Source organism: Pezoporus wallicus, unplaced genomic scaffold (genome assembly GCF_028554395.1).
Source record: "Pezoporus wallicus isolate ANWC-B61680 ecotype Strahan unplaced genomic scaffold, APGP_CSIRO_Pwel_v1 contig_3365, whole genome shotgun sequence".
NCBI lineage: Eukaryota > Metazoa > Chordata > Aves > Psittaciformes > Psittacidae > Pezoporus > Pezoporus wallicus.
This window is the reverse complement of record NW_026640883.1, coordinates 3,920,858-3,946,437: the sequence shown is the minus strand read 5'-3', so window position 1 is coordinate 3,946,437 and position 25,580 is coordinate 3,920,858. Positions and strand designations below refer to the sequence as shown.

Here is a 25,580-nt window from a genome sequence, read left to right as displayed (position 1 = left end):
CAATTTTAAATCCACCTGTGTCCACAAAACAAAACTTACTGGCTGAAGAGCCTCAGTGTCTTGCCAGGGTTCCAAGTAGCAGTAGTTCAACACCATGAGTAGTTACAAAACCAACTGCACAAGCCATAGACTAGGAAGCCTGTGAAGGATCTCCACCAGTAACAGCACAGGAGGCTTTCAGCCCAACGGTAAGACAAACAATAGCTGTGCAAGAGTCAAATCTTCCTCCACAGATGGAGATGCTGAAGGCCTGAGTTTCTAAACCACCTCACCTTTGGCATTACCAGAAGCCTGGCTCTCAGAGGGCTGCACAGGGCCTTGGCTGGGAACACAGCAGCTTATGGTACTTGATCAACACTGCCAAGAGTTCCTACAGTAAGGAATGGGATTCAGCTTAACAGGAGATGGCATAGCTTGAGCAGAAGTCCTGCTGCTGCTGTCCTTATGCCCTTTGCAAGTACTAGCCTCAAGTCTAACAAGTGCTTCACCTCAGCCTTGCATATCAGTAAGTCTAACAGAATGCCTCCTTCCAAGCAATACTAAAGACAAAAGTCTTAGTCATCACCACCCCGTGATGCCCCCACACTGTTTGGTCTCCAGGTCCAGAATGAATGCCTCTCCATAAGGAGCAGAAGTGAGGAGACAGAACAGACTGTTTCACCTTCTCACTGACGTCAATGGCGATGCACCAGATTAACCTGGCCCCAAACTCTGGCTAGTTTTTCTGTCACTCTGAGATGAACATGGTATCAGATTCCTCCCAGGGCTCTGATCAAAGCTGTTTTCCCAGGATCAAGCCAGACCCTTTCCAAAGTTCACATTCTCTGTCTCCAGCAGAGAAGGAGACACAGCATTACTGGCACCTGTTCATGTTTGTTCATCTTTGGAAAAGGAGAAATGGCCCCATGGTCTGTTTTCAGCTCAATGAGGGGGAAAGAGCTCCTTCATGTGGTTCACAAGTGCAGGAAGCCACCTACCCCTGGGTTTGTATAGTGTCCTGAAAGCCTCCTGCAACACTCAGGCAAAATCAACCTCTAAAGCTGCATTGCACACATCCCTTAAAGAAGTAAATGTCTCCAAAGCCACCTACAGTATTTATAAAGCCCCTCTCAGTTTGGTACCTGCTCTTCACAACCATTATTTCTGTTGACAACACTTCAGAAATTAACTCTTCCCTAACTTTTAATGCAGCGAAACAACACCAACACAAATTCCAAGTGATTTTCCCAACGTCACAGAAGAACTCTGTAGCAGAGCACAGTACTTATCTTGGGTTCCTTGAACCCCAGGACACAGCTCACATCAGTGGGTTGCTGTTCTCAGGCATCCCAGAGATGTCTAATAAGGACATTTGTGTCATTGTGATGTGTCAACACATCATCATGTGTTGTTGGGTCAAAGATAAACTACATAATTACTGTAAGCTGAAATAGGTAAAAAAAAAAAACAACAATCCTCATGCTTTGCACAGTCTGCCAAGTGATCCAACCCTACTCTCAGGCACCACTGCATGAGGTGCCAGAGAAGAACCTAAACTAGGAGCCAAGAGCAAAGTACTATTAGTTTACTGATAAAACCAATGTGACAGACACATCAGGCATAACCCTCAGGTGGGGAAGGAACTGCAGCTGCAGTCCCAAACAAAGCACACTCCTCTGTTGGTGCATGTTCTGTTTTTTCAGCACAAGGGAGGAAAGCGCAGGAAGACAGCTCCTCCTTGCCGAACACCATGAGTGACTCCCACTTCTAGAGCTGGGCTGCCTCAACAGCCCATTAAGCAGCACAAGGTAGCTCTCTGCAGGGGAAGTGTTTTCCAAGCCAGGCCACACAACAGCAAGAATGCTGTTTTGCATTCACTGCTGCAATCTGGGGCCAGCACAGAGGTTCCCAGCTGGCTCTCCTCCCACTGTACAGGCTGGGAGCAAGCGTGCCTTCTCCTGTCCCACCAGAGACCCCGTGTGCAGAGGCCGTCCCAGCCCCAAGTGCTAAGGGAAAACTGCCCCATGTCATACACTCCCTCACACAGGGCCCTGCACGGCCAAGAGGAACTGGGTTTGCTGAACAAGCAGCTATTCAATATTTTGTTTTCTCCTCATTGTTCAACGTGTGGCCTCAAGCCAAGCCCTGCTCTGAATACAGAACCGGTGGTTTCCTTCCAGGCTTCTTGAGAGGCTCACCCAGAGCAGCAGCCAGGCAGTTCACAAGCACGTTTGTTGTCAAGCATCCTCACTTTCCAAATTGGAAGCTAATGAACAGGGAGATCAGAGTTGCAGCTTCTCGTCCCTTTGAGTGCCTCCAGACCCCCAAGGGCCTGGTTTTCTGGGCCACTTTACATGTTCAAAGCACAACTCCCACTGGTGAACCCTTGTGGCTGTGCATCATCAGCACTTCCAAAGCTCAGATCCCAGGCTCATTTCTTGGAGGAAAAAAATCACAATACGAAGAATATACTATTTGTGGGTTTCCTATAACAAGTCAGAGTAAAAGGTACTTGCTGAATGCACACAGGGCTGCTGACAAAGGCCAAGAGTGAGGCAAGCTCTCCAGTGTGCTGCTCCATTCACTGCTCTATTCATTTGCCTTCTAACTTCTGTTACAAGTGAGCAAAGGCCCTACAGAAACCACCTCCTTCCCTTCCTGCCCACAGTAACCACACCAGAAGGTGTTCATGCACACAGATCAGACACAAAGTCTGATGTATGTTCATTCTGGGAGGTATCTTCGCCATTTCAGCAGAGAAACTCTACCCCACCTCCCCTGGAGGTGCAGCAGCCATCTTCTATAATGACTCAGAACTTGGCCAAATTCAGGTAGATTCTTACAGGTCAGGAAAAGGTATATTCTTTGCCTTCATCAAAGCAAGCTTCCTGTCTATGATCCATGATGTGAGTTGAACTTCTTGTAGACAGATTCCTGAATTTGCTTTTTTTTTTTAATACATTGACAAAACCATGTTTTTCACGACCTGGTGAGGTGGCTTCACCTCCAAGCTCCCCCATGAACAGAGAAGAGCATGGCACAGAATGAGAACAGCAAAATACAGACACTTCCTCACACTAGTGTCAGGTATGCGCTGTTGTTCAGGTCACTCCCAAGTGCCACCCTACACAAACATCCTTACATGAACATCATAAACAGGTAATTTGAAACAACATGAATGAACTAAATGAGGCACACTCTTCATCTAGCCCCTGCTAGCACCTTAATATCTCTGCTAAGAAAGTTTTCTCTGTTGAATATTTAAGTATATTACAGAGAAGGGTGGGACCTGATGCTGCAGGAAGCTCTATGCAGTCCCTGCCCGCTGACTTCCAGCAGGCTCCACAAGTCTCACTGCATGGTCAGCAACTCAGTCTCTTCCAAGGCCACACCAAAACCACTATCACAGCTGCTGGTGCCTGCATGGCAGAGAGATCACAGTAACTCACAGGAGAGAATAAAGACACAGAAGTCAATTTTCAAATCTACCTAGAAAACATAGGATCCTAAGTCTCATCTTCTTTCAAACAGCCACAAGCTCCAAACCACTGATTCTGCTTCCTGAAAACAGGATTAGAAAATTGCGTGCATTACCCCAATGTACAGATGGTGGAAGCCATGTAATGTACAGATGGTAGGACCCATGTAGGTCATCTGACGTGCCCAGATCTTGCAGCCTTTCGGCAGCAGACTTGGGAAACGATCCAAGGGCCCAGCATGCCAGCCCTCTGCCCTATACCATGCTTCTTCCCACACATTACATTACCCTTTCAAGGAAGATGGTCATATCCAGAAATAGCCCTACCAATGTCATCTGCGGAGCAGCAGTCTGTTTGGGGAACACGTACTTCTCTGCAATACGCATCTTCTGACCTGAAGAAACTGCCTTCAGATGCACTGGGGAAAAGAAGGCTTTCTGAGTAAACACCACCTGACTGAAACGCACTTTGTTTGAAAAGAAACTGATGGCATTTGTATGGCTGTGGGCCAGGCCAGACTTTCTTCACTTCTATTTAGACTTGCTAGTTATCTCTCATGTTACAATGATATTGCTGCAATACTGCACCTGGAGATGAAGGGAGGGCAAATATACTTGAAAACAGGAAAACACAGCAACAGTACTGTTAGCTATACATTGCGTTAGGAAACTGAGGCACAAAAGCTCATACAGACTGTAAGAAAACAAGGAAAAGAATCCACATGTCCTGATGTCTGTGGTTGTATTCTGTCAACAGGGCCATACTCATCAAGCATCTGGGAAGGCTGAGAAAAGTGGAAGAACTCCAATTTCTTCTGTTCTTACAGCTCTGGCTCACAAACAGCAGCAACTAACATGATGGCAGTGAGGTGGCTACCTCCCACTGTTCCCAGATGGCCATGCTACTTATGAAGCGGTTCATGAACTGTTGCAGTTTGTAGCCTAACTGTTAAAAGCAAACCAGAACTGGTGCCATATTACCTGACCACATCTATACATCGCTTTACAGCTGCCCAAGCATCTGGGCAATGACCACTGGAGTAATAGTCTCAACAACAATCTCAATGTCTTCTGTTCCTTCGCATAAGTTTTCCCTTCTTGATGGTGTAACAGATGAAAAGAGATAAATGAGAAGAGTTCAGAAAATAATCGACCATTTTATCCAGAGGAACTTTAATCAAAACCGAGGCAAAAGAACTGCTCTCAGTTCACATCACAGGAGCAAGCAGGAAAGTATAAACAAGTAATTGAGATAATGTTGGAAATCATCTAGGCTACTTCAAACTGGATTCATATAGCAACAGAACTGAAGTGAAATCCCTTTTATATCAGAGAATGGAAGTACAGTAGGGAGCACAGAAATAAGAGATGGGAATATATCCAGCACGATGGAAAAAGCAGGCCTGTTCCCTCTGAGCTGATCAACAAGGCAGTGTCTCATAGAGAAGAGATGCAGGCAAAGGCCAGCCAAGTGCACTGCCTCTGATCAAGAGAGCCCAAAATAAGTCAACAAAACCAAATCCTATCTTTGTTGGTTCAAAAGGGGTAGGCAGTAGGAGCTAACACTCCCAAGAGGAGAACAAACAGCAGTCAGTCTTTGAATTTGGACAGACGTTTGTCAGGAGGGATCAGGAGCTGATCAACAGCAGGAACTCCAATGAGCAAGACAATTAACTCAGCAGCATGACACCAACTGGTCTGGTTGGGTCAGAAAGAGAAATGGATTTAAAAGCTCAACCAGGAGCAAGAAAGGAAAGAGTCAGTCTTACCTACAAACAGGGGAACAGAAGGAAACATACAGCTGACAACCAATAATACACTGTCAAGTAGCGGGTGAGGTCAGGTTAAACAAAAGCATGAAGGATAAAACCCTGCAGATGTTGTGGATGAGGCATTACACAGAGAAGATACAAACATGGTCAGAGTGGAAGATGAAACCAACAGAACACCTGACAAACAAGGAATACTACTTAAACCAGAGAACTGACTATACACTGAATATAATGGGGAGAGAAAATGAGGGAATTCAAGGAACAGATGACCGGGTTTAGCCCAAATATCCTCCCCACCATCCCAGAGCACCAAATCTCTCTGGGAGCTGGGGCTAACAACTGAAGAACTAAAACCTGAAGTTTCTTGTCACTGCATCAGCACTGCTAGCAGTGATGCAAACCAGCCCACATCAGCTGCAGCACAGCTCTACCTGGGTAGAGTGCTGCAACATGTAAAGCAAGAGCCCTGACTAACAGTCCCACTGCTGCAAAACATCATGCTCCTGGAGAGAAGGCCCCCAAATCTGGGAGGACAAAGGGATCAAGACCCTTCAGTCATACAAGGTGACAATTCACAGCACAGTGATGCTGCAGTGGTGAGTTATAGCTAAGTCACATCAACATCGACAGCTGGGCTTGCTTCTAGTTTATACAAAGGCACAATTCAGACAGTCTAAAGAGACCACAAATTACATTTTACACCTGCTGAAGGTATCAAAGTATAAATTCATCCCAGAATCATGGGATTTGCATAGACTCCCTGCCATGCAGATCTCCCTATGGATGGCTATGGTGCTAATACACAAAAGAAAGCAGGAACTGCAGCTCTGCAGGATTATCTTTCTTGGAGGGCTATAAAATAAAGAAGGTAACAAAGGGGAACACAGTGGGATCCCCCACAGAAACTGCTACATCAGCCCCAGCACTTTTGGAGGCCGCATTCCTCTCCAGGGCATGGGGTTTATGCTTCTCGTGCCATTTGCTAGGTTCACCCTCACTTTTTGTATTTTGTCTGGTAAGCTGCCAGTTGTACTGCAAAGCCAGGTACCACTGAGAAGATGCTGCATACAAAACCTCACCTCCATGAGGTACTTTTTTCTTCCCAAATTGTTGGCAGGATCTCAGCTTCTGATGTAGATCAGCAGAGACAAGGAAAGGCACAACTTATTGCCAGCAGGTACAGAAACTCCAGGATCACTATGACTTGCTTGTCTACACTTGCAAATTGCACTGGGGCAAATTATATCAAATGGGCAGATGGGATGTGCAGAGGCTGAACAGTGTTGAGTTGCTGCCCTACCTGCCAACCTGCTCTGATCAACTGTATTCCAGTATAAACCTGCAGGACAGTGGGATTCAATCCTTAACAGCTCAACCATGTCCAGTTTGCCTTTCTTGAAAAATTAAGTAGCATATTCATATATTGCTCTCTTCTGGAAGATAAGATCCCATCTCCAACTCTGTCTAGCCAAAATTTCAACAGCAGCATGAAGATTCCACATAGTAATCCCATTGTTCTTACATTTATCAAAATGTGGCATAAGTCAAAACATGACACAGCAAATCTCATCCCTTCTCTGGTTTACACATGTGGATTTGTACTCCATGAAGCAAAGCCAAGTCCTGAGCCATCAATAAAGCTCCCTGGCACTACAAGACTTGAGACAGAAAGCAGTCTCTATTCCGAACATATTACACAAGGGTCAGATTCTAACCCACCTACACACAACGAGACAAAACTCAGCTCCCAATAGCTGTGGAGTAAGGTGTGATCCAGTATGAGTGCAAGTGGTTGAAAAAAAAAATAAAAGCACTCACCAGCAAATAAACCAAGTATCACCCAGAAACAAATAACAACTGATATAGAGAAGGAAGCAGCAAAGCTGCCAACAAAAAGCCTCAGAGACCAGATCTCTGGGATGGGAAGAAAGGGGCAAGGGGCTTTGTGCAGAACAGTAGACGAACAGGGGCTGACAGAGCGATTCGCTTCTTCAGGAATCTCTGACACAAGAGACACTCAGCCCCCTGTGCCTCATCTCCCCCAGTGAAATCAGCACTGTCCTAACCCCAGAGGCTGTAGGAAGGACTGAGAATTGGCAGGTACTCAGCCATCAGAGCAATGGGGGGGGCAGGGAACCTCCTCTGACAGAAAAGATATATTTAAAACCATGCTTAAGCAAGTGCTCAGCAACCCCCTTACTCCTCCTCTGCACAATGAGGTACAGCTGTACAGAACTGCTGCTCTGGGAAATCAGGTTTTCTCATGCACCAGCCAGCCAAGGCTGACTTGCAGCGAGCGACACACGCTACATCCTCTCAGCTTCTGCACCCTTGTTAGTGAGCCTGTGGCACGTGAAGCCATCACGAGGCACCTAATGCAAACCTATCTGCCCCCTCAATCCTTGCTCAGGGACACTGCGAGCAAATTAAGCTTAAAGCCCACTCCTACCCTCAAAAAACAGCTTCAAAGGTTATGAGAGTGGAGGGCTACAGAGAAGATTAAGCACAAAACCAAGTGATGGGATTTAAAGCGTGTAAAAAAAGTTTCAGATGTAGCAGAAGAGAGTGCAATGACAGAGAAAATGAGCTGCATCACTAGAATAGCCAGAAGAGCAGAGAAACCCAGACACCCAAATGTGCAAGACACCGTGTCCAAAATGCCTTACCATACCCATTACAGCTGCTGCTTCCAACCTGCTACTGGGCTGTAGTTGTCTGAAAGGCCTTTGGGTAGTAGCCTCAAACACAAGGGAGGATAATGGGAAGAGAGGAAAGTGAAAGGAAAAAGAAACTGGACAGAGATCAAACCCTCACCCGTGGAACTGAGCAACAGATTCTTTGAGTGCCCTTAACAACACAGGCCTCCTGGGAGAGCTGAGGGCTCCTAATGCTGTTGGGGGGGTGCTTGGCATTTCCCCAGGATCAGGCCAAAAACTAACAGGCTTTTCTAAATGCCTGAGAGGCTAAATAAAAACAAACACAAAGGACAATCTAATATTGCAATGTAATTTCAGATTCTGTTATAAATTATAACTTCATTAAACTGACTGTATGAAGGGGGGGGGGAGGGAATCATTTTGCATCCCTGCTGTTCATTTTATTTCCTGCTGACACAACGATTTAAATTGATTTAAAAATCTTCTCAATTATTTTCCAAAATGTATAAATATCAAACCAGTCTAATCCTAACTAACTATAATGAACCTTTCAAATCACTGGGTCTATTTAGAACTGCACATGGAGGGTCCCTAAGAGCAGCTTCCAGTGACATTGATGTCATGTGCCCACAGAACTGTACTCCCAGCATGGGCTACTTCACTTCTCCAGGAAGTTTACAGAGCTCAGCTTCTGCCCCACACATGTCTTCAGAAGGACTAAACATTAAATCCTGTATGTTCGAATAAATCTCTGTTCATTTTTCATCCCAGTCCAAAATAACAGAAGACATTTTTGTCAAGAGCAAACGAAAAAAAGAGGCAAAATTAAATGCTAATTGAATGAAATTTGGCTAACTGAGCTGCTTGGGGTTTTGCTTTTAGTTGTGTGTTATATGGCATTTAAAACAAAAAGTTTCCTGTGTTTCTTATGAACTCCAGGCCACAAAGACTGCAATTCTCCACATATTTTTGCAGGTGGGTCAGTTTCAGTACCTAAATACCCCTGATTAAAACAGGACTGCATAGTTTTAAATATAGTTAGGTTTTAACCCTCAGATTGCAACATGAGGTCTTTAAAATACCCATGTAAAACACTGCACATCCCTACAGATAATGTCCTGAGGATTGCAGAGGGGAAGCCCTCTGCATCGTATCTGCTGCCAGCTGCACGACTGAGATAAAATATCCTCCTTAAAAATGCATCATGAAAATGAGAAATACTGAAGCAATGTTTTCCCTCTTATCTGCACACCCCTGTTCAGGGTAGAAAATAGAACTATTTTGCTGGGACTGGGAGACCATCACAGTTCTATAAGACTTGCTCTGCCACTGCCATCAAGAGCTGGGCTGCCTGCTCCTCAGAACTTCTCTGGGTGCTCGTGACATGACAGCATAGAGCCCATGTCTGGGCTGCAAATCCTGAAGGGAAATACTTCAATTTAATTGAATTACACAGCATCCAGGCTCCATAAATATGCTGAACCACATAATCATGGATTATTTGGTTCACTAAAGACCAACAGCAATGCATACATGTTGACTTCTAAAAATGTATAAGTAAAGAAGAAAAAGAAAACAACTGTGCTTTGCAAGGTTGCTTAAGAGACATTTTTACAGGAGGCCTTTAAATGACAAGATCTGCACAAGACCTAAATGCATGATTTCTCTATTATGCTCAAAATTAAACATTTTGAGACAAAAGCAATTCATGTCCACACATGAAATGTTTTACCCCTCATCAAGCCTTGATGTTTAATTCAAAGTCCATTCAAACTCCACTAGACAGAACTTACTGAATTGTCCCTTTGATTTTAACAGGAAGGGATGATACAGAGCCTTCCTTAAACAAGGCTGATGCTATACTCAGCATCACACAAAACACACTGCAGTGAATTTGGAGGCACCCTGAACTTCACAGTTGTCACTTCCCAGCACTGCAGCCATCTGGAAGGCCTGCCATCTCCTACAGCAAGTGCAAGCTGCTACGACTTGTGCTAAAAGAAACTTCCATTTCCAACTGTGCCTATAAGATCTGAGCTCCCCAAAAGACCCACTCTGGTCTCTGTCTGGAGGAGACCTGGCATTTGTCACTCCCTGAGGCAGAAACAAGCATGGGAGGCACCACACTGGGTAACAATCTCACTCCAAATAATCTATTTGGCCTCAGTATTCCTTGAATAATGACAGTTTTAAGTAACACTAGAAAGTATCTTTTCTGCTTCTCTTGCCATTCCCCCCACATCAATATATTCAGCACTGTTAGCCCAGTGGGCTGGTCTCAGCACAGAAAGGTGCCCCATGAGAGCACCCAGACCCCAGGGACAGGGAGTGTTCTGCACCCCTCTCCAGCCTACAGGCTGCTGGATTCCGTGCTAAGGAGCTCCTGAGGGGGATGTGCTTCCAGCCCCCTCTGGAGAAGGGCAGGTTGCCATGACAAAGGCCTTTGAGAGAAAGAGGTGTGGGATGGAAAAATAGTACGCGAGAAACCTAGAGGGGAAAAATGCGTATCTCAATTCAGCATTTGCCAGAATTCCCCAATACAAAGTCACTGGGATTCGGGACTTTGGGTCATGGGAAAAAGTAAATGACTACAGCTGTTCTGAGATCAGGAGAGGCTGGATGAAGGATGGAAGTAAATATAAACACAGAGCACACAAAAAGCTCAGGATATGCTGATCCTGATGAAGAAAACCTCCCCACAGCAAGGTGTCCTAACATCACTTCAAAGAACCTTTATTATCAAATGCTGCCGAAGCAGAATCACTGCAAGCAAAGGCACCTTTCCCTTAGGCCTTTACAGGCACTTCCCAATGGCCTTAAGAAAGCTTTAATCACCTGAGCCACCTGCCACTACTTTATGGATTGCACAAGCCCTGCTGCAGCAAAAGCAAGCTTGCAATTACATTTTCAAAATTATACTTTCTGCTTCTGAAGTTTCTCTATCCCAGAAGGTCTCAACAAGCTCTGAACAATCCTACAGAACGAAGTGAAAGAAAACAAAAGGAACAGGAAAAAGAGGGGAGAGGCAGATTCTATCACAGCACCAAGTGACAGGCTTAACCCTGTTGTCTCTTCAAGATTTAAGAAACCAAGAAATGCCGTATAAGAGAACTGTCAAAACATGGAGTTCTACAACTACCCAGCAGTCAGAAAGCTGGGAAACCCCACTGCCCTGAAAGGCACAGTGAAAGACAGCTTCGTTTTCCTGAACTGAATTTTTAACATGCTGTACATAGCAGCCAGTCATCTCCCTCTCTCCCGTTTGTTGTAGGGGATCCATTTCAAAATATCATTTCCTTGCTTCAAATCACGCCTGTCATTACAATCCCAGAGCACCCAGGCTGCACACATACTATCCCTTAAAAGCAGTGACTTCTGTGTTGGGAAGACATCAGCTGTATATAATGGGTGTAGCTACTGCCTACCTCCTCCCTCAGCCCTATGAACAGATCTCCCTATTCCCTTTCCCTCTGCAGCATCTGGGTCTTGGCACAGACAGCTAGCAGTGCCACTTCAGATACAGCTCCCCCGTGTCCCCTCTGCTCTCAGTGCCACAGACCTAGAATGGACACCGTATTTGTGTCTCCCAGCTCTGAACCCCCACTCAGATTCTTCCCCCTTTCCCCACAGGGTTTCTCTCCTCTGCCTCCAGCTTTCTTCTCCAGCTCCATCATCCCTGCATCCCACGTGTTCCTGCCCACATCATACCTGTTGGCAAGACTTGCATTGCTGCCACTGCCGCTGTGTTTTCTTGCCCGGCTCAGCCTCCGCGTGGGCTTTGGGTCTTGTAGTCCAGGACTTGGAACAGAGGGGAAGGCTGAGGCATAGCCATGTTCGCACTCTGCATGAGAATCAACAGGCAAGGCATAAAAAAAAAGGTTATTAACCAAAAGATAGAGGAAAAAACCAGCAGTCAGCAGCAGGCAGGCCTCATCACTGCCCCATCAGCCAGGCTGGGGAGGCCCTTAGCCACACCAGCTCAGGGAGATGACTGATGATGTATTCACAAGGAAGCGGACTGGGAGGTGCAGAAAAGAGGAAGGGGAATACACAGGCCCTGCCAACCTTGGAGGAAGGACCACGCCACTTAAAACACCTGAAAACATCAAAACAGGACAGCCCAGAGAGCACCTCGTCTCTGCTCCTGTCTGAGCTATCTGAACTGGGCAAACCAGGCACATTTCATCATGCCATCGCTGTCTCCGCAAAGCCAGAGCCACCCACCACCACCCTGGTGGGAAACTGACACCAAACAGCACTTTTCCTTCCATCCGCCGCAACCTCCCCCTCTCTCCCTTCCACCTCAGCCACCACCTCCAGGAGGGCGGGTCAGTCCTGTCCCTCATCAAACCCCTCGCTGATGGGGTTTACTTCCTCCAGCACACACTTGCTCTGATCCCCTTCTCACACCTCCGACAGGGATTTCTGACCCCGACCCCGCTTCCCCCATTACCACGGCTGTTATCCCAGCACCCCTCCTTCCCCCCATTACCTCTCTCCCTCCGCTCCAGATACTCGGCCGCCTCCAGCAGCCGTTGGATGTTGATCATCTGGACCTGCTCCATGGCACTCCGCAGCGCCGGGCCCCCCTCCGCCCCCTCGCTGGAAACGGGGGCGGCAGCGGGGGGGTGCACCGCGGGATCGCCGTCTCTCCCCAGCCCCCGGGCCTCCTCACACCGACAGCCCTCTCCGTACCGGCCGGGGGGGGGCGGCTCTCCTGGGATGGGCGCACGGAGGTGGCAAGGGAACGCGTGAGGAAATGCCGGAGGAAGGAGCGGGATCCTCCTCCCGGCGGAGGCAACTGCTACTCCTGCCCCACACCCGTCCTGCCGCCCGGCCCAGCCCCCGGTTCACCCCACGTCGGGCCCCGCCAGGACCCAGCCACCCGGGGCGGCCCCTCAGCCCCTGGCCCCGCCCCGCCCCGCACCACTTTGTTTACCTCTGCCCGGCGCTCACGGGAGCGCGCCCGCGGGGCTGCCTGGGAAATGTAGTTCGGGCACCGCGGGACGGTGGCGGCACTGGGGCCCCCACACAGGGACACCGCACACCCACCCGGACACACGCGTGGGGGTCCAGAGCGCACCCCCCTCCCCCGGGCCAATGGCTGTGTGCCATGATGCCTGCAGTGATGGTTCCATGCAGAGGCAGACCCTGAGGTGAGGGCTGTGCCTCAGTCCAGGCCCTGGCGTAGTGGTGGAACAGACCCTGAGGTGGTGGCTCCATGCACATCCAGACCCTGAGGTGATGGCTCCATGTTCACCCAGACCCTGAGGTGGTGGCTCCATGCACATCCAGACCCTGAGGTGATGGCTCCATGCTCACCCAGACCCTGAGGTGGTGGCTCCCTGTGCAACCAGACCCTGAGGTGGTGGCTCCATGTTCACCCAGACCCTGAGGTGGTGGCTCCATGCTCACCCAGACCCTGAGGTGGTGGCTCCATGCACATCCAGACCCTGAGGTGGTGGCTCCATGTTCACCCAGACCCTGAGGTGGTGGCTCCATGCACATCCAGACCCTGAGGTGGTGGCTCCATGTTCACCCAGACCCTGAGGTGGTGGCTCCATGCTCACCCAGACCCTGAGGTGGTGGCTCCATGCACATCCAGACCCTGAGGTGATGGCTCCATGCTCACCCAGACCCTGAGGTGGTGGCTCCCTGTGCAACCAGACCCTGAGGTGGTGGCTCCCTGTGCAACCAGACCCTGAGGTGGTGGCTCCATGTTCACCCAGACCCTGAGGTGGTGGCTCCATGTTCACCCAGACCCTGAGGTGGTGGCTCCCTGTGCAACCAGACCCTGAGGTGGTGGCTCCATGGACATCCAGATCCTGAGGTGATGGCTCCATGCTCACCCAGACCCTGAGGTGGTGGCTCCATGTTCACCCAGACCCTGAGGTGGTGGCTCCATGTTCACCCAGACCCTGAGGTGGTGGCTCCATGTTCACCCAGACCCTGAGGTGACGGCTCCGTGTTCACTCAGACCTTGAGGTGATGGCTCCTTGCACACCCAGACCTTGAGGTGGTGGCTCCATGCTCACCCAGACCCTGAGGAGATGGCTCTGTGCTCACCCAGACCCTGAGGTGATGGCTCCATGCTCACCCAGACCCTGAGGAGATGGCTCTGTGCTCACCCAGACCCTGAGGTGATGGCTGTGCTCACTGGGCCCTGAGGTGGCAGTGGTTTGCCCCATCCTTCCTTCCTCCCTCCCTGCCAGCTCACAGCACTGGTTCATCAGTGGCACAAACCCAGCGGCACTCAGAATCCACGCACCCAGCTGTAAATGGAGGGGTGATGAGTATGCCACAGCTTCCCTCTGGGCCACCACGTGCAGGCTGAGCTCCATGCTCACCAAAATGGTAACAGCCTCCGAGGCAGGAGGGACCTGCAGCCACTTCATCCTTCCCCTTGCAGACACCAGGGCTGTTCAAGTGCCAGGACTGTGGCAAGAATAAAGCAAGGAGACTACAAAAGGAAACCGGCAGCCACAGTGTGGGGGCTTTCCACATCTCACCAGTGGAGATGGAACTGAAGGTACTCTGGGAACTCACATCATTTCCTAATGTGAACACAGCCCTTTGAGAGAATAGCCAGGTGTCACAGAGGGCAGACCTCGCTGTATTTGAAGCAGCACGTAAACAAGTAACAACAGTGACCACTCATTTTAACAAATACTGTCACACCTATACCTTGCAGTCTGATCACTCTTCTCAGCACCTTAATCAAGTATTTACATCCTGATTTTCATACAGGCACAAGCCCTTGAGACCACTTATTTAACTCTAAATTTTACCAGCTTCAGCGTTTGCTGGAATAGAGCTTAAAAACCTGTTAACATTCAATTGTATGATACCAGTCTCTGAAATATTTGATCTACTCCCAAAAAGGGCCCAATCAGAGAGCATTCAAAATCAGAATCAGAAGGTTCAGAGTAATAACCTGAATCCCAAGATGATACTGACTTAGAAACCCTCAAAGGACTGTTTTGTAGTACTAATTGGGATTATTTTCATGGGTCTGAACCTTTAGGCTATGACAGGTTACATTTATAAGTATTCCTTCATCATGATGGGTAAAAAGTACCCTGGAAAAGTACTTTAAAACCCCCAGAAAACCTGAGATTATCAATTAGTGGTTCCTATCTGATAGCAAGAGCTTTAAGCAAAGCACAAAGTATTGGGAGACTCGTGATGAAGTTGCAAGAGTTGGCAGCACTCAACTTAAGAAGGCCTAAAAAAAATGGATTCAGGGTAGCTAACTTTTCTTTAAACACATTTTGCTGATTCACCATTTCTGAGGTTTTCTCAGAAAACTGCAGGCTTGCAGCTGATGGAGGTAAAAATAATAGCACCATTCAGTTCTTACACAGCCCTTTTCATCTCCCAATCTCAAAGGGTTGATTTGTTTTGCTTCTTTTAAGATGGGATCACTGAAGAGTACAGGAAGCTGGGACACCTTCAGGGTCATGCCTCCCTCATCCTGCTCTGTGGAAAAGCAAGCCCCAGCCCTCACTCAGGCAGGACAGCGTCCATTCACTTACCTACCCTGAGCCGACTACAGCTCTTGTAAAGATTGGCTTTTGTCTGGAGGAGAACTCAGGGAAGGAAGTATTCTTTCTCTCTCCACCTCTGTTTTCTATGCTGGGAACTGCCAATAGAGCAGATAGTTACAATCACATGGAAAGTTTCAGACTTGATCAGTTTCAAGGACTTACTTGTATGGTTTTGGATTATTCACAAAGGGAAAAGGACGCAGGTGTGCATACCCTTCCGCAAGTTCATTTCTGGACTCTAATTATGCTTCCTCTAACCTGCTTCCAAAACCAGGGAGCCATTTGCCTCTCAGGATTAGCAATACTAAACATTAACCCCCAACCCTCCCTCGCAAAAAAACCATGACAAAGCCCCCAAATCTCTGCAAGACAAGTTCCTGTCAGCATCCACTGACACTAGATTTTCTGATGGCATATTCGGAAAATCCACTCTAGAGATTACCCAGGGAAAGCCACGGCTGGAAAATGGAGAGCAAGTTTAGGAGCATATCAAAGTGTCAGCTTCCTGACGCCAAAGTTTATACATAAAATGAAAGAGTAAGAAGGAGGGGGACACAATACACACAGTGAATGAAATCAGCACTGAAATGAAGTAACAGCAGGGTCAGTTCTAAGTGAAACGATGTAGCATCAGCTCTTCCATTTACACATCAGCTCAGCTTCCAAGTCTTTGTTTCTGAAGTAAACAATGTACAATTAGAAGAAAAAATCTGTGTGAAACAAAGACAAATTTGAGTGTGAGCTGTGGGACATCTTCCCTAGGAAGGAGCCCTAAAGAGGCAGACAAGCAGAGCCAAGCACATCTGCTAAACCTTTCAGTTGCCATCCCAAGTGCTCATGTCGGCAGGTCAGCCTGCAAAATGCCAAAGTTGTATGTGACAGAAACAAAAGTGGGTGGAAAGTGAATGGCAAGAAGAGCCCAACGCTATTCAACTGCTGACCAAAAGCCCCAAAAGTCACATTTTAAATGTGGTTGAGCAATCCACAGGCAACACTGGGGAGGGGCTAAGGGAAGAATATTTTAGGGGAGAATGAGATCATTTAATTTAGTGGCTCCAAATGATCTGTAAGTACAGTTTTCTGATTATAAGTGCTTGCTGCCTGGCATCCGTTCTGGCAGCTGTGATTCACTTTCATTGTGTGTTCTGCTGCTTCGCCCTTTAGAAAGGGGCTTTTTACATTTTATTAAATGGCACTTCGGCAGCCCTCCATTTCCAGCCTTAATAATGGATTTGTTAATCTCCCTGATAGCCTTTCCCTCCTCCTTAGCAACAATTTAAATATCCAAGAAGAAATCTGCAGTGCAGAAATCAATTAATATTTACATCTGAAACGCTGCTGTACTATTTTAATCAAGTAGAACAGATGTGGTCTTTTACCAACATCACCGTCGCTTGCATTAAACTCGCATCTTCCATCAAGGAAATTTTCTAAGAGCTTTCCAGAAAGTAATGTTTTAAGCTTCTCAAACCTGCAGTGACTCTACCTCTTTTCTTTCCACTCTGCAGGAAGGGAAACTGAGGTGTAAGCAGCGTAATTGCTCATATGAAGAAACACCCTAAGCTAGAGGTGGAACAGGAACATACCTCACGAAATGAGATGCCCAACCCTCTGCTTTGGACACAAGGTTTAGAAATTACACAATGCTTTGCAACGTGGAAGTTATTTTCATTAAAGGCAATCCCTTTGACTAAACTGCGTGGTTTTCCACCCCTTCTTTGACCTTTTCTAAAATCCTCCAATCCCTAAATCTGTCCACTCTCTGGGAGATATATAAACATGGCAAAGGTGGGCAAAGGAATTTGTAAGAGCTTCCTTTGCCCACCTATACACAATCCCTGCAAAGACTTGATATTGCTTCTGAAGCCTTGACACCTAACACTCCTGCAAGCAAGGTGCAAATAACGATCCTCAGGAGGAACAATTCTCTGCTGCTCCTAAAGCAGTGAAAAGATTCGCTGATTCCCCAGATCAGCAGACCCATAAACCCCTTGTTTTCCTAGCCAGGGGAACATCATCTCTGGCATACCTGAATATCCCACGTTTCAGCACACGCTGTAACAACCAGGTCTCTTGTACTTTTAACAGCTCAGCGTCGGCGGACTTGTAGCAGCAGGCTGGACAACATCCCAGGTCCCACCTACTCAACACCCTTCCAATGCCTGCAATACCTTCCACAAGGGACCTACACAGCCTATAGGACGTGGCCTCATTTCTCATCCAGGAGCCTCATTCTTTCACAAGGCATCAGATAATCCCTTTCAGCACTCCCACTGGTGCCTGGAACCCATCCACTAGTGAGGACAGGCATTTCAGAGCCAAACCACCTGGATATCCAAGAGTGTAAAGAGGAATAAAGCACATGCTGCATACCTCACTGATTCAAAGACAGAGCTCTGCCAATCGATAAGGTAAAAGCCACAGGTCTACTGGCCCTTTGGGCTACCGGCTCCTTTCCTCTGGGAGATGTGTTGCTGTTTCCAGACCGTGTTGTGACCTGTGTTGTGCCCCAGTTTATCCTGAGTCAGTCAGTTGCTTACTCTGTGACTTTGGTTAAGTCACTTGACTGATCCAAAATTGAGTAAGAGGACCTCCTGGAAATAAAAAATACGTCATATAGAGGACGGAGTCCTTCAGCTAAATAAGAAGGTGGGATACTTCATCCAACAGCAGAAGTGCTTCTCTGCCAGCTCTCAGGATGCTCTGCTGACAAGGAATATGATCAGATCTCAGTAGTGCTCCTGGCACAGCCCCATGGTTTTACCTCTGCCCTATCATTTCTCCTGCTGTGGCTTCCTTCTGAATTTTATGCTGAGGTCCAAACAGCATGAGTCAAAATAACCCAACCTGGATGTGGCTAACACATGAATCACTGCAGCCAGGTCACAAACCAGGAGGAATGAAAGGGGTTTATTGTGACCTGGGTGGAAAATATATAAATAAAGGAGCCCTGGACTGCTCCATATATCATATCACTGTAAGACCCAAGACCATCTATACTGACCTTGAACCATGTGTTCAGCTCTCATTGATTCAATGGGAGCTCTGCACACAGGCCGAATGCAGTCTCGGCTCTTTCTCCCCTCTGCTAATTATAGGTTTCTGATATTTCTTTACTTTAGCTTGTCAAAAAAAGACCCCAAGCAGCATGCAAACAACAGAAAGAGCCTCATGATGAAGATACTGTTGACTCATCCCCAAGGCTCAGTTTTTCTCTCCTTCAGAGAGGATTATTCAGGAGCAAAGGACAAATCTAAGGTCACCCATTTCTTATTCCTGGTCAGAAGGTCAATAAACATAGCCAGCACTAAAAGAAGATGTAGCTATCTTCTGTGAGAGGCCAAAGTTCACTGTCCCATGCGTGCAGACCTCTTCTAGACTTGTGAATAAGGACACCTCTGTTACAGTGGCTTGCCTGCCTTCATGCTTTTAGAAGAGGATATGGCAACATCGGTCTGTATCTGCAGTGAGATCAGTATATATTACATACCATGTCTATTACAGATAAGTCATCCCATCCCAAGAGTTTGTCACATGTTTACTCAACTCCTACTGTCAAAAGCATGAGTCCGCACACACAAAAGGGATGCTTGGCACATACTAAACCTCAGCTGAGTTTATTCCAGGTCCCTCTAAAAACATCTTCCAAACTCCAGCATTTCAGCTGCTATGAATTCCCAGCTATGCTTATTCATGAGGTGGCATTTGCAGAGGTTACAGATACACCAACGGAGCTGCCCCCAGCACAACTTCCATTGCTGAAAACAACCACTGTAATTTTTTTTTTCATGTGACATTTCTATTCCTTAGATACCAAGCTTAAATTTCTAGAAACAGGTCATTTGGAAACCTGTACATGTCAGTTAGCAAGGTGTGTTGGGATTGGGTTTTGTGGTCTCGCCGTGAGAACTGCAGCAAGCAGGAAGGCAGCACCATTGTTCACTTCCAGAGGCTCAACTGGAAAAATAACTGAGTTATATTTCAGTAGCTAAAATACTCCAGTTTACTCAAGCAGTCTGATAACAGTACTGTAATACAAACACTGCAATACAAATAATTTCTACTCCAGTATATTTTTAAGGTAAGTGAATACTACATGGGTGGTTTCACTGCTGGTGCCAAAGGGGCACTTCCGAAGCATATTCTCCCCCTGCCATAGCCCTGATGGTACACCCTACTCTGCTCCGTGGCTCTCAGCCCTGTGGTCCTGGGTCATCCAGCACAACCCATGAGCCCTCTGCTATTATTTGCAACCATGATGATGGGATGTGGGACCTATAAATGTAAAAAAATCATCTCCTCATTTCTTCCTAGGCACCAAGCAGGTAGGAAACTTAACTGACAGTTCTGCCCTAGATATGGAAGGCTCCAGCACCCATCTCACCCCACTGACCTGCAGGCAGAGATGGGAAACTGGTGGGTTTTGGAGGCTCATTGCAGCTCCTCAAACACCATAAGGTATGACATGCACACTTGGGAATATCTAAGAGCTGGGATCCACAAGAGACAGGGCTGTCCCTGCCTGTCTACCAAACAGGATCCACTCCTGCCTGAGACAGTGTTAAAAAGGTAGATAACCTGGCACAGCCACCAAAGGCTTGGAAGAACAGATGCGGATGCTGAGTGTGGTTTATTAGAAACCGTGTAAAACAACCAGGAAAACCTCTGGAGCTCACCCAGCCATAACAGCCCTTCCTTAAATTGCTGCCTTTGGCTCCCACACAGCTGTGATGCCGATCCCATCCAACATCCTAGTGCTTCACCCAGCCCATCCCCCGTCCTGGCCATGAGGACACAAACATCTCCCTGTTTCCTCTGTTTTTGACTGGGTTTCCTTGGGGCAGGGTACTGTCATTCCCCTGCGTGTAAGCACCTCGCCCAACCGGGCTGTGACTCAGCCACTTACCTTCCTGCTGGGAGTAACACCAAAATAGCTCCTTACAGCCCTGCGTAACACCGCGGTCAAGTGACCTGGGCATCCTGCAGGAAGCAGGAGAGTGACCGCGTTTGGCCACAGTCTCTCCATCACCAAACTTTTCTGAGCTGGTTGGGTTATTGCTAATTGCCAGGTTGGAGACTGTAACAAGGAATGCCCAGGCATTACCAACATCCCTGCCAGGCTGCCGGCAGATGGAAGGGCACAGCATCCTCTCGGTGCAATAACCTGAGCTCCACATGCAAATATCTTCCCAGTAAGGCCATGTATAGAGGTTAGGATATAACCCTTCCGCTCCTGCAGCTATTCCCTAGTTTAGACAGGGCCTGTAACGCTCAGAGATTGTTTTCCAATCCCAGCAGCATTTTTCTTTGTTTGGGAGCAACACGTAAAAGCTGCCTGGTTTACGACGGTCACGTTCTGAACAGCACGTTCAATAGTTGAGCCTTTGGTTAAATGGGACTTTTCAATCTAAAATGTCCTGATTGCAAATTAAGATATTGAGGGGTTTTGCAGAATTGCCTAATAAAAGTGAGGCTTTTCAATACGACGACCGTGATGATTGTTAGTGAAAGCTTCAGTGAAAACAAGTGCTCCGGAATGGAGCTGTTTGGATGCAAACACCTCTTTTCAAAATACAGCAATTAAAACCCCCTGCATCCTGCTGCCCTGCTCATTTTCCAGTTCCAAACAAGGAGCTGCATAAAATGCTGCATTTATAAATGGAGCGTATAAAACATCAGATATTATCTACCTCAGCAGCAAGAAAAATTCCATCTCCCCCTTCCAGAGAAACCCCACCATGATTGTGACAGCTCCCCTTCAAGACAAGAGCGCTCTTAAAGAAAACAAACCCAAAGCGTTGTTCTTCCATTTGATTTCCAAAGCGTTGGTGCTGCTGCCTGCACACACAAACACGGGTTTTCCTGTAACTCCTGTCACTTCCCTGCTCGCAGCCGCGGTGCAGCTCAGCTTCTCAGCTGCACGGCTTTGCAGATTCATTATGAAACAGCGATTAGCACGGGGGAATCCCCCTCACCCCAATATCAATTCAACTTCCCAAAGCAGAAAAGCAGCCTGGATTTGTTCAGGGCGAGCGGAGAACAAGGGCTTTCAGACCATCCCCACCACGGCTTTAGCGGCAGAGCCGCTTCTCCGCAGCGGGATCCCTTTCCCTGGAAGGCTGCGTGCATGCAGAACAAGGGCACCCTCAATCTTCCCCTGAGTGGGACCTGTAGGTGCCATAGGGGACGAGCAGCAAGGGGAGGGTGGTGTGCGATGGAGACGTGTGGTGAGGGGACTCGCTGATTTCTTTGTAAAGTTAAACGGAAAGGAAAACGCACCACATGCTCCATGAAAAGGAGGGGGAAAGGGGGGAAAGAAAACTGGGAATGCAGAAGGGAAAATGAATGAGGAAAATAAACAAAATAAAAAAAAATCATTTAAAAATAACCAGAAAATAAATCATAATAGGGACTAAAGATGAACCGAACCCCGAGGAGAACAGGGACGAAGCGCAGGGGGGAGAGGAGCCGGAGATCCACGATCCCTTGTGACACCGGGGGGGAACAGCGACCCGGGGGACCACGGGCTCGATCCCCCCCCCACCGCGCACCCCCTGCTCCGCGCCCCACTCGGCAACGCGTGACGTCACAAGGGGGACCCCGCCGCCGTACATTGGTGGAGCGGCCCGAGCGGCTCTCCATGTGCGAACCATGTGGCCGCGGGGGCGGAGCCGGCGCGGCGGGGCCGCGGGTGTCCGCTCCGCGCGCGGGGCTCCGCGGGCGCGCACGGCCGCGAGGCTCGGCGGACCCTTTGTTCGCACCGCGCTCCTGCCCCGCGGTGCCGCCGGCAGCCCTCGCCCCGCTCCGCGCACCGCTCCGCAGGGCCAAAGCGCAGGGGCGCAGGCTACGCGCACCCCACCGCACCCGCGGAGCAGGAGGCCGGCGGTGCGGCGGGGCCACCGCCCCGCACCGGGCGCTCGCCCTGCCCTGCCCTCCCCGCCGGCTACCTGGCGAGCGCTGCCTCTTGCCTACGTGACTCTGCCCATGCCCCGGCGGGGGGAGCGGGGACGTGTCACCGCCTCCTCCCCCGCCGCTCCGGCTCCCCGCGGTCCCCTCTCCGCGTCCCCCCTCCGAGCCCGCTCCCGCCGGCAAGCGGATATACACCCCCCCCCCCCCCCCGTCCCGCTCCGCTCCGCTCTCCATCCCAAACTTTCCCCCCGGGCCCGGTCTCCACAGTCGCGGGGGGGGTCCCACGCGTGCCCCCGCCGCGGGGGGTGCAGGCCAGCCCCTGCTCCCTTTGTCACCGTGTCCCCTGCACCCATCCAAAACTTTGCGCTATTATTCTTTCTCCGCCTCCCCCAACTCCCCCCCCCCCCCCATCTCCGCTGGTCACGCACACGCGCGGCCGCGGCCACAAGCCCACACTTACTTTTATTCTCCTTCTCGATCCGCTCCAGGTAGCTGGCGGCCTCCAGCAGCACCTGCACGTTGTAGAGGAAGGTGTCCATGCCCGCCGCGGGGCTCGTGTTGCAGATGTCCCCGAGGGGGCACCGGGCCCCGCCGGCCTCCCCTGCGCCCCGCGGCTCCCTCCGCGGCCGGCCGCGCTTCCCCATGCCCCGCCGCGCCGCCGCTTCCCTGTGCGGCGCTGCGTACGCGCCTGTCCCCCCGTCCGTCTGCCGGCGAGCCCCGCGGCCGCCGCGGTCCTAGCGCTGCCGCCGCCGCCCGCCCCGCTGCTGTGTCGCCCCACGGGCCGCCGCCGCCGTCCCGCCCCCCCCGCGCCCCGGCGGGGCGGCCCGGTCCGGCCGCGCCTGCGGAGTGCGAGCGCCGGCGGCTGCGCGGCTCCCGGGGTGCGGGGAGGGGAAGAGGGGGGAGCGGGCGGCGGGGCGGGGGCGGGCTTGTCCCGGGATGTGTTGTGGCCCCTCACCGGCAAAGGGCCCCCGGGGTACGGAGTCGGTGGTGGCACGGTGCTGGGGTGCCGGTGTGGCGTGGGGACCCCGCTGCACCCGCCTCCAGGACGCAGAGGCACAGCAGGGCCGGCCCTGCCCCTACTCACCCCGTGTCACCTCCCGCCACTGCCCGAGGGTCCTCCCCTGCGCAGGGACCCGAGGGGACAGCAGCCTGGGGGTGCCCTGGGGGTGATGGGGGCTGGGGACACCCCATTATGTCCACAGACCCCCGCGGCACGGAACACCGGTGGTTTAACATCAAATGACTCCTTTTTTGAGCAGTGTCCCCCGTACAGCCCTCCCCCCCGTACAGACTCCAAAAGTTGTTAATAAATGAATTTGGCCCAAAGCAAATCAATGCTGAGGAGTAGGCAGGGGGGGCACCAGCCACCCCCAGCCCGTGTCTGTCCCTGCGGACCCAGGGTCAGGGCTCGGCACAGCGTGGCTGGGATGTATCCTTATTTTCCCCTTGTTCCGCAGCCAAGCAAGTAGAGAAAGAGTCTGCCCCTGGGAGAGAGCAGGGGGCCTGACCCAGGCTGAGGAAGAGGAGAGCCTTCACACTTCCATAAGCCTGCTATCTCCGGTCTGGGAGCTTGGAGGGGGGAGCAGGAGGGGACCCCACTGGCACAGGGCTCCCTCTGACAACCTTCTGGCTCTGCTTCCACTCGTGACAGCAACGCCCAAGCCGTGCTGCCACGCTGTCAGTGTGAAACCCCGCTCCTGACCTGCCGGTCGGGTTGGTCTGGATCCAGCAAGGAGCCCTGTGGGAGCATCCAGGGTGAAGCATCGCCCCAGAGATGTGCTGGGGAGTGGGGACATGTTAATGCCCGGTGCTGTGGGGCTCCCTGGCCTCATAGGGGTCACCACTGGCTGGAGGTACGATGGGAAGAGAGGTCGTGGTGTGTTTAAAAGATGCCATATTAGTAAGTGTTAATTGGTACCTGGAGCCCGCAGTGTCACAGGACCTGAATCACCCGAGAGGGGATGATGCCCCAAACGGCAGCGCATGCAATGAAGTCCCTCTGGCTCCCAAATGCTGGGGGCTGGCAGGCTATTTTTGGGAAGCAGGGCTGCAGGATTTCTTGGGTCATGTGTCCTGGGAAGGGCACGTGCCAGAGCCAGGCTTTCCGGATGGCTCAGCCCAGCCTCTCCCATGGCCATGTGGCACCTCCACGCTGGCAGCACCACGCAGCTCCTGCCCTAAGACACCACGGCTCGATCACTGCATCTGGCAGGCTGCCCCTGCTGCCATCCGCAATGTACTGATGGATGGCACGGGGATGGATCAACAGTGCTCAGGGATGGGAAGTCCCAGGAAAATTGGGGGGGGGGGGGGGATGGGGGACGGGACGGGACACAAACCATCAGCTGGATTTAGACATGGCCTGGAGAAGAGCAGGGAAAACAGAGGTGGAGCCTGGGAGCAGGGAGCAGAGTGGGATGGCATGTTGCTGCCTGGCTGGAGTGTGCTCTATCCCTGCAGGCATCTGGCCATGCAGAAGAGCAGGATTTCAGCTGCTGACCAGCGCAGGGGGTGGAGGTGGGAGCCAGGCTGAGCCATAAAGGGCTCACAATGTGCTTGGCTTTTATTAACTCCACTGACTAGCTGAGATAAGACGCAATTCCCACTTCACACGTGTGCACTGGCAAACGCTCATTAAAACATCAGGCATAAAGTCTCTGGCTTTCTAATTGCACGAGGACTGCACTGGGGATGTCTCAGCCCTGGTTGCATCTGCTGGAAACCTGGACACGAGCAGCTGCCCAGCTCGCTGGAGTGCTGAGGGCATTATTCCGCCTGCTCACCAGCAGAGAGAAGAAAGCTTTCCATGACCTTAGCTTAAAATCCTTACTGAAAACACACCCAAGGCAGCAGAGGTAGCCAGCACCACACTGCTCAAAAATCAGATCATTTCAAAGCCTTATCCCCTCTCCCAGAAGAAGACGAGGATGTGTATGGTCACACTGCAGATCCTGTGCCTAACAGCAGCATCTTCTGTTACCTAACTGAATGTCTTGGTCCTCCTCTTGCACCTGCACAACTCTTCTCCTGGGATTTTCTGGATGCTTTGTATGGATCGGTGCTGATTCAGCCGTCAGGAGCCAGCACTGCTTTTCCCAGTGTGACATCCCCAGGTTTGAAGCCAGATTAATCATAATTTGGATTCCCTTCCCTTCTAGCTATGTTCCAGGATAACTTGCCTTTAAAGGTACTTCTACCGAGGAAAGCAAGTGTCCCCCAGGCAGGGTTCAAGCAGCTC

General features: G+C 50.1%; 1 protein-coding gene across 2 annotated transcripts in view; it reads right to left on the bottom strand.

Moving 5' to 3' along the window:
* Positions 1-23,001, bottom strand: part of MXI1 (MAX interactor 1, dimerization protein) — a 58,234-nt gene extending 35,233 nt beyond the window's left edge. The window contains exons 1-2 of one of the 2 annotated variants that reach the window (XM_057420924.1): positions 22,803-23,001; positions 11,595-11,727 (exon numbers count right to left, since the gene is read on the bottom strand). In XM_057420924.1, the coding sequence (XP_057276907.1) occupies positions 11,595-11,727; positions 22,803-22,986 (317 nt within the window). In that variant the 5' untranslated portion in view covers positions 22,987-23,001. Of the gene's footprint in view, positions 1-11,594; positions 11,728-12,378; positions 12,718-22,802 lie in introns of those variants that run through there. The other variant, XM_057420925.1, reaches the window with a different exon arrangement.
* Between the last annotated feature and the right edge of the window lie 2,579 nt (positions 23,002-25,580).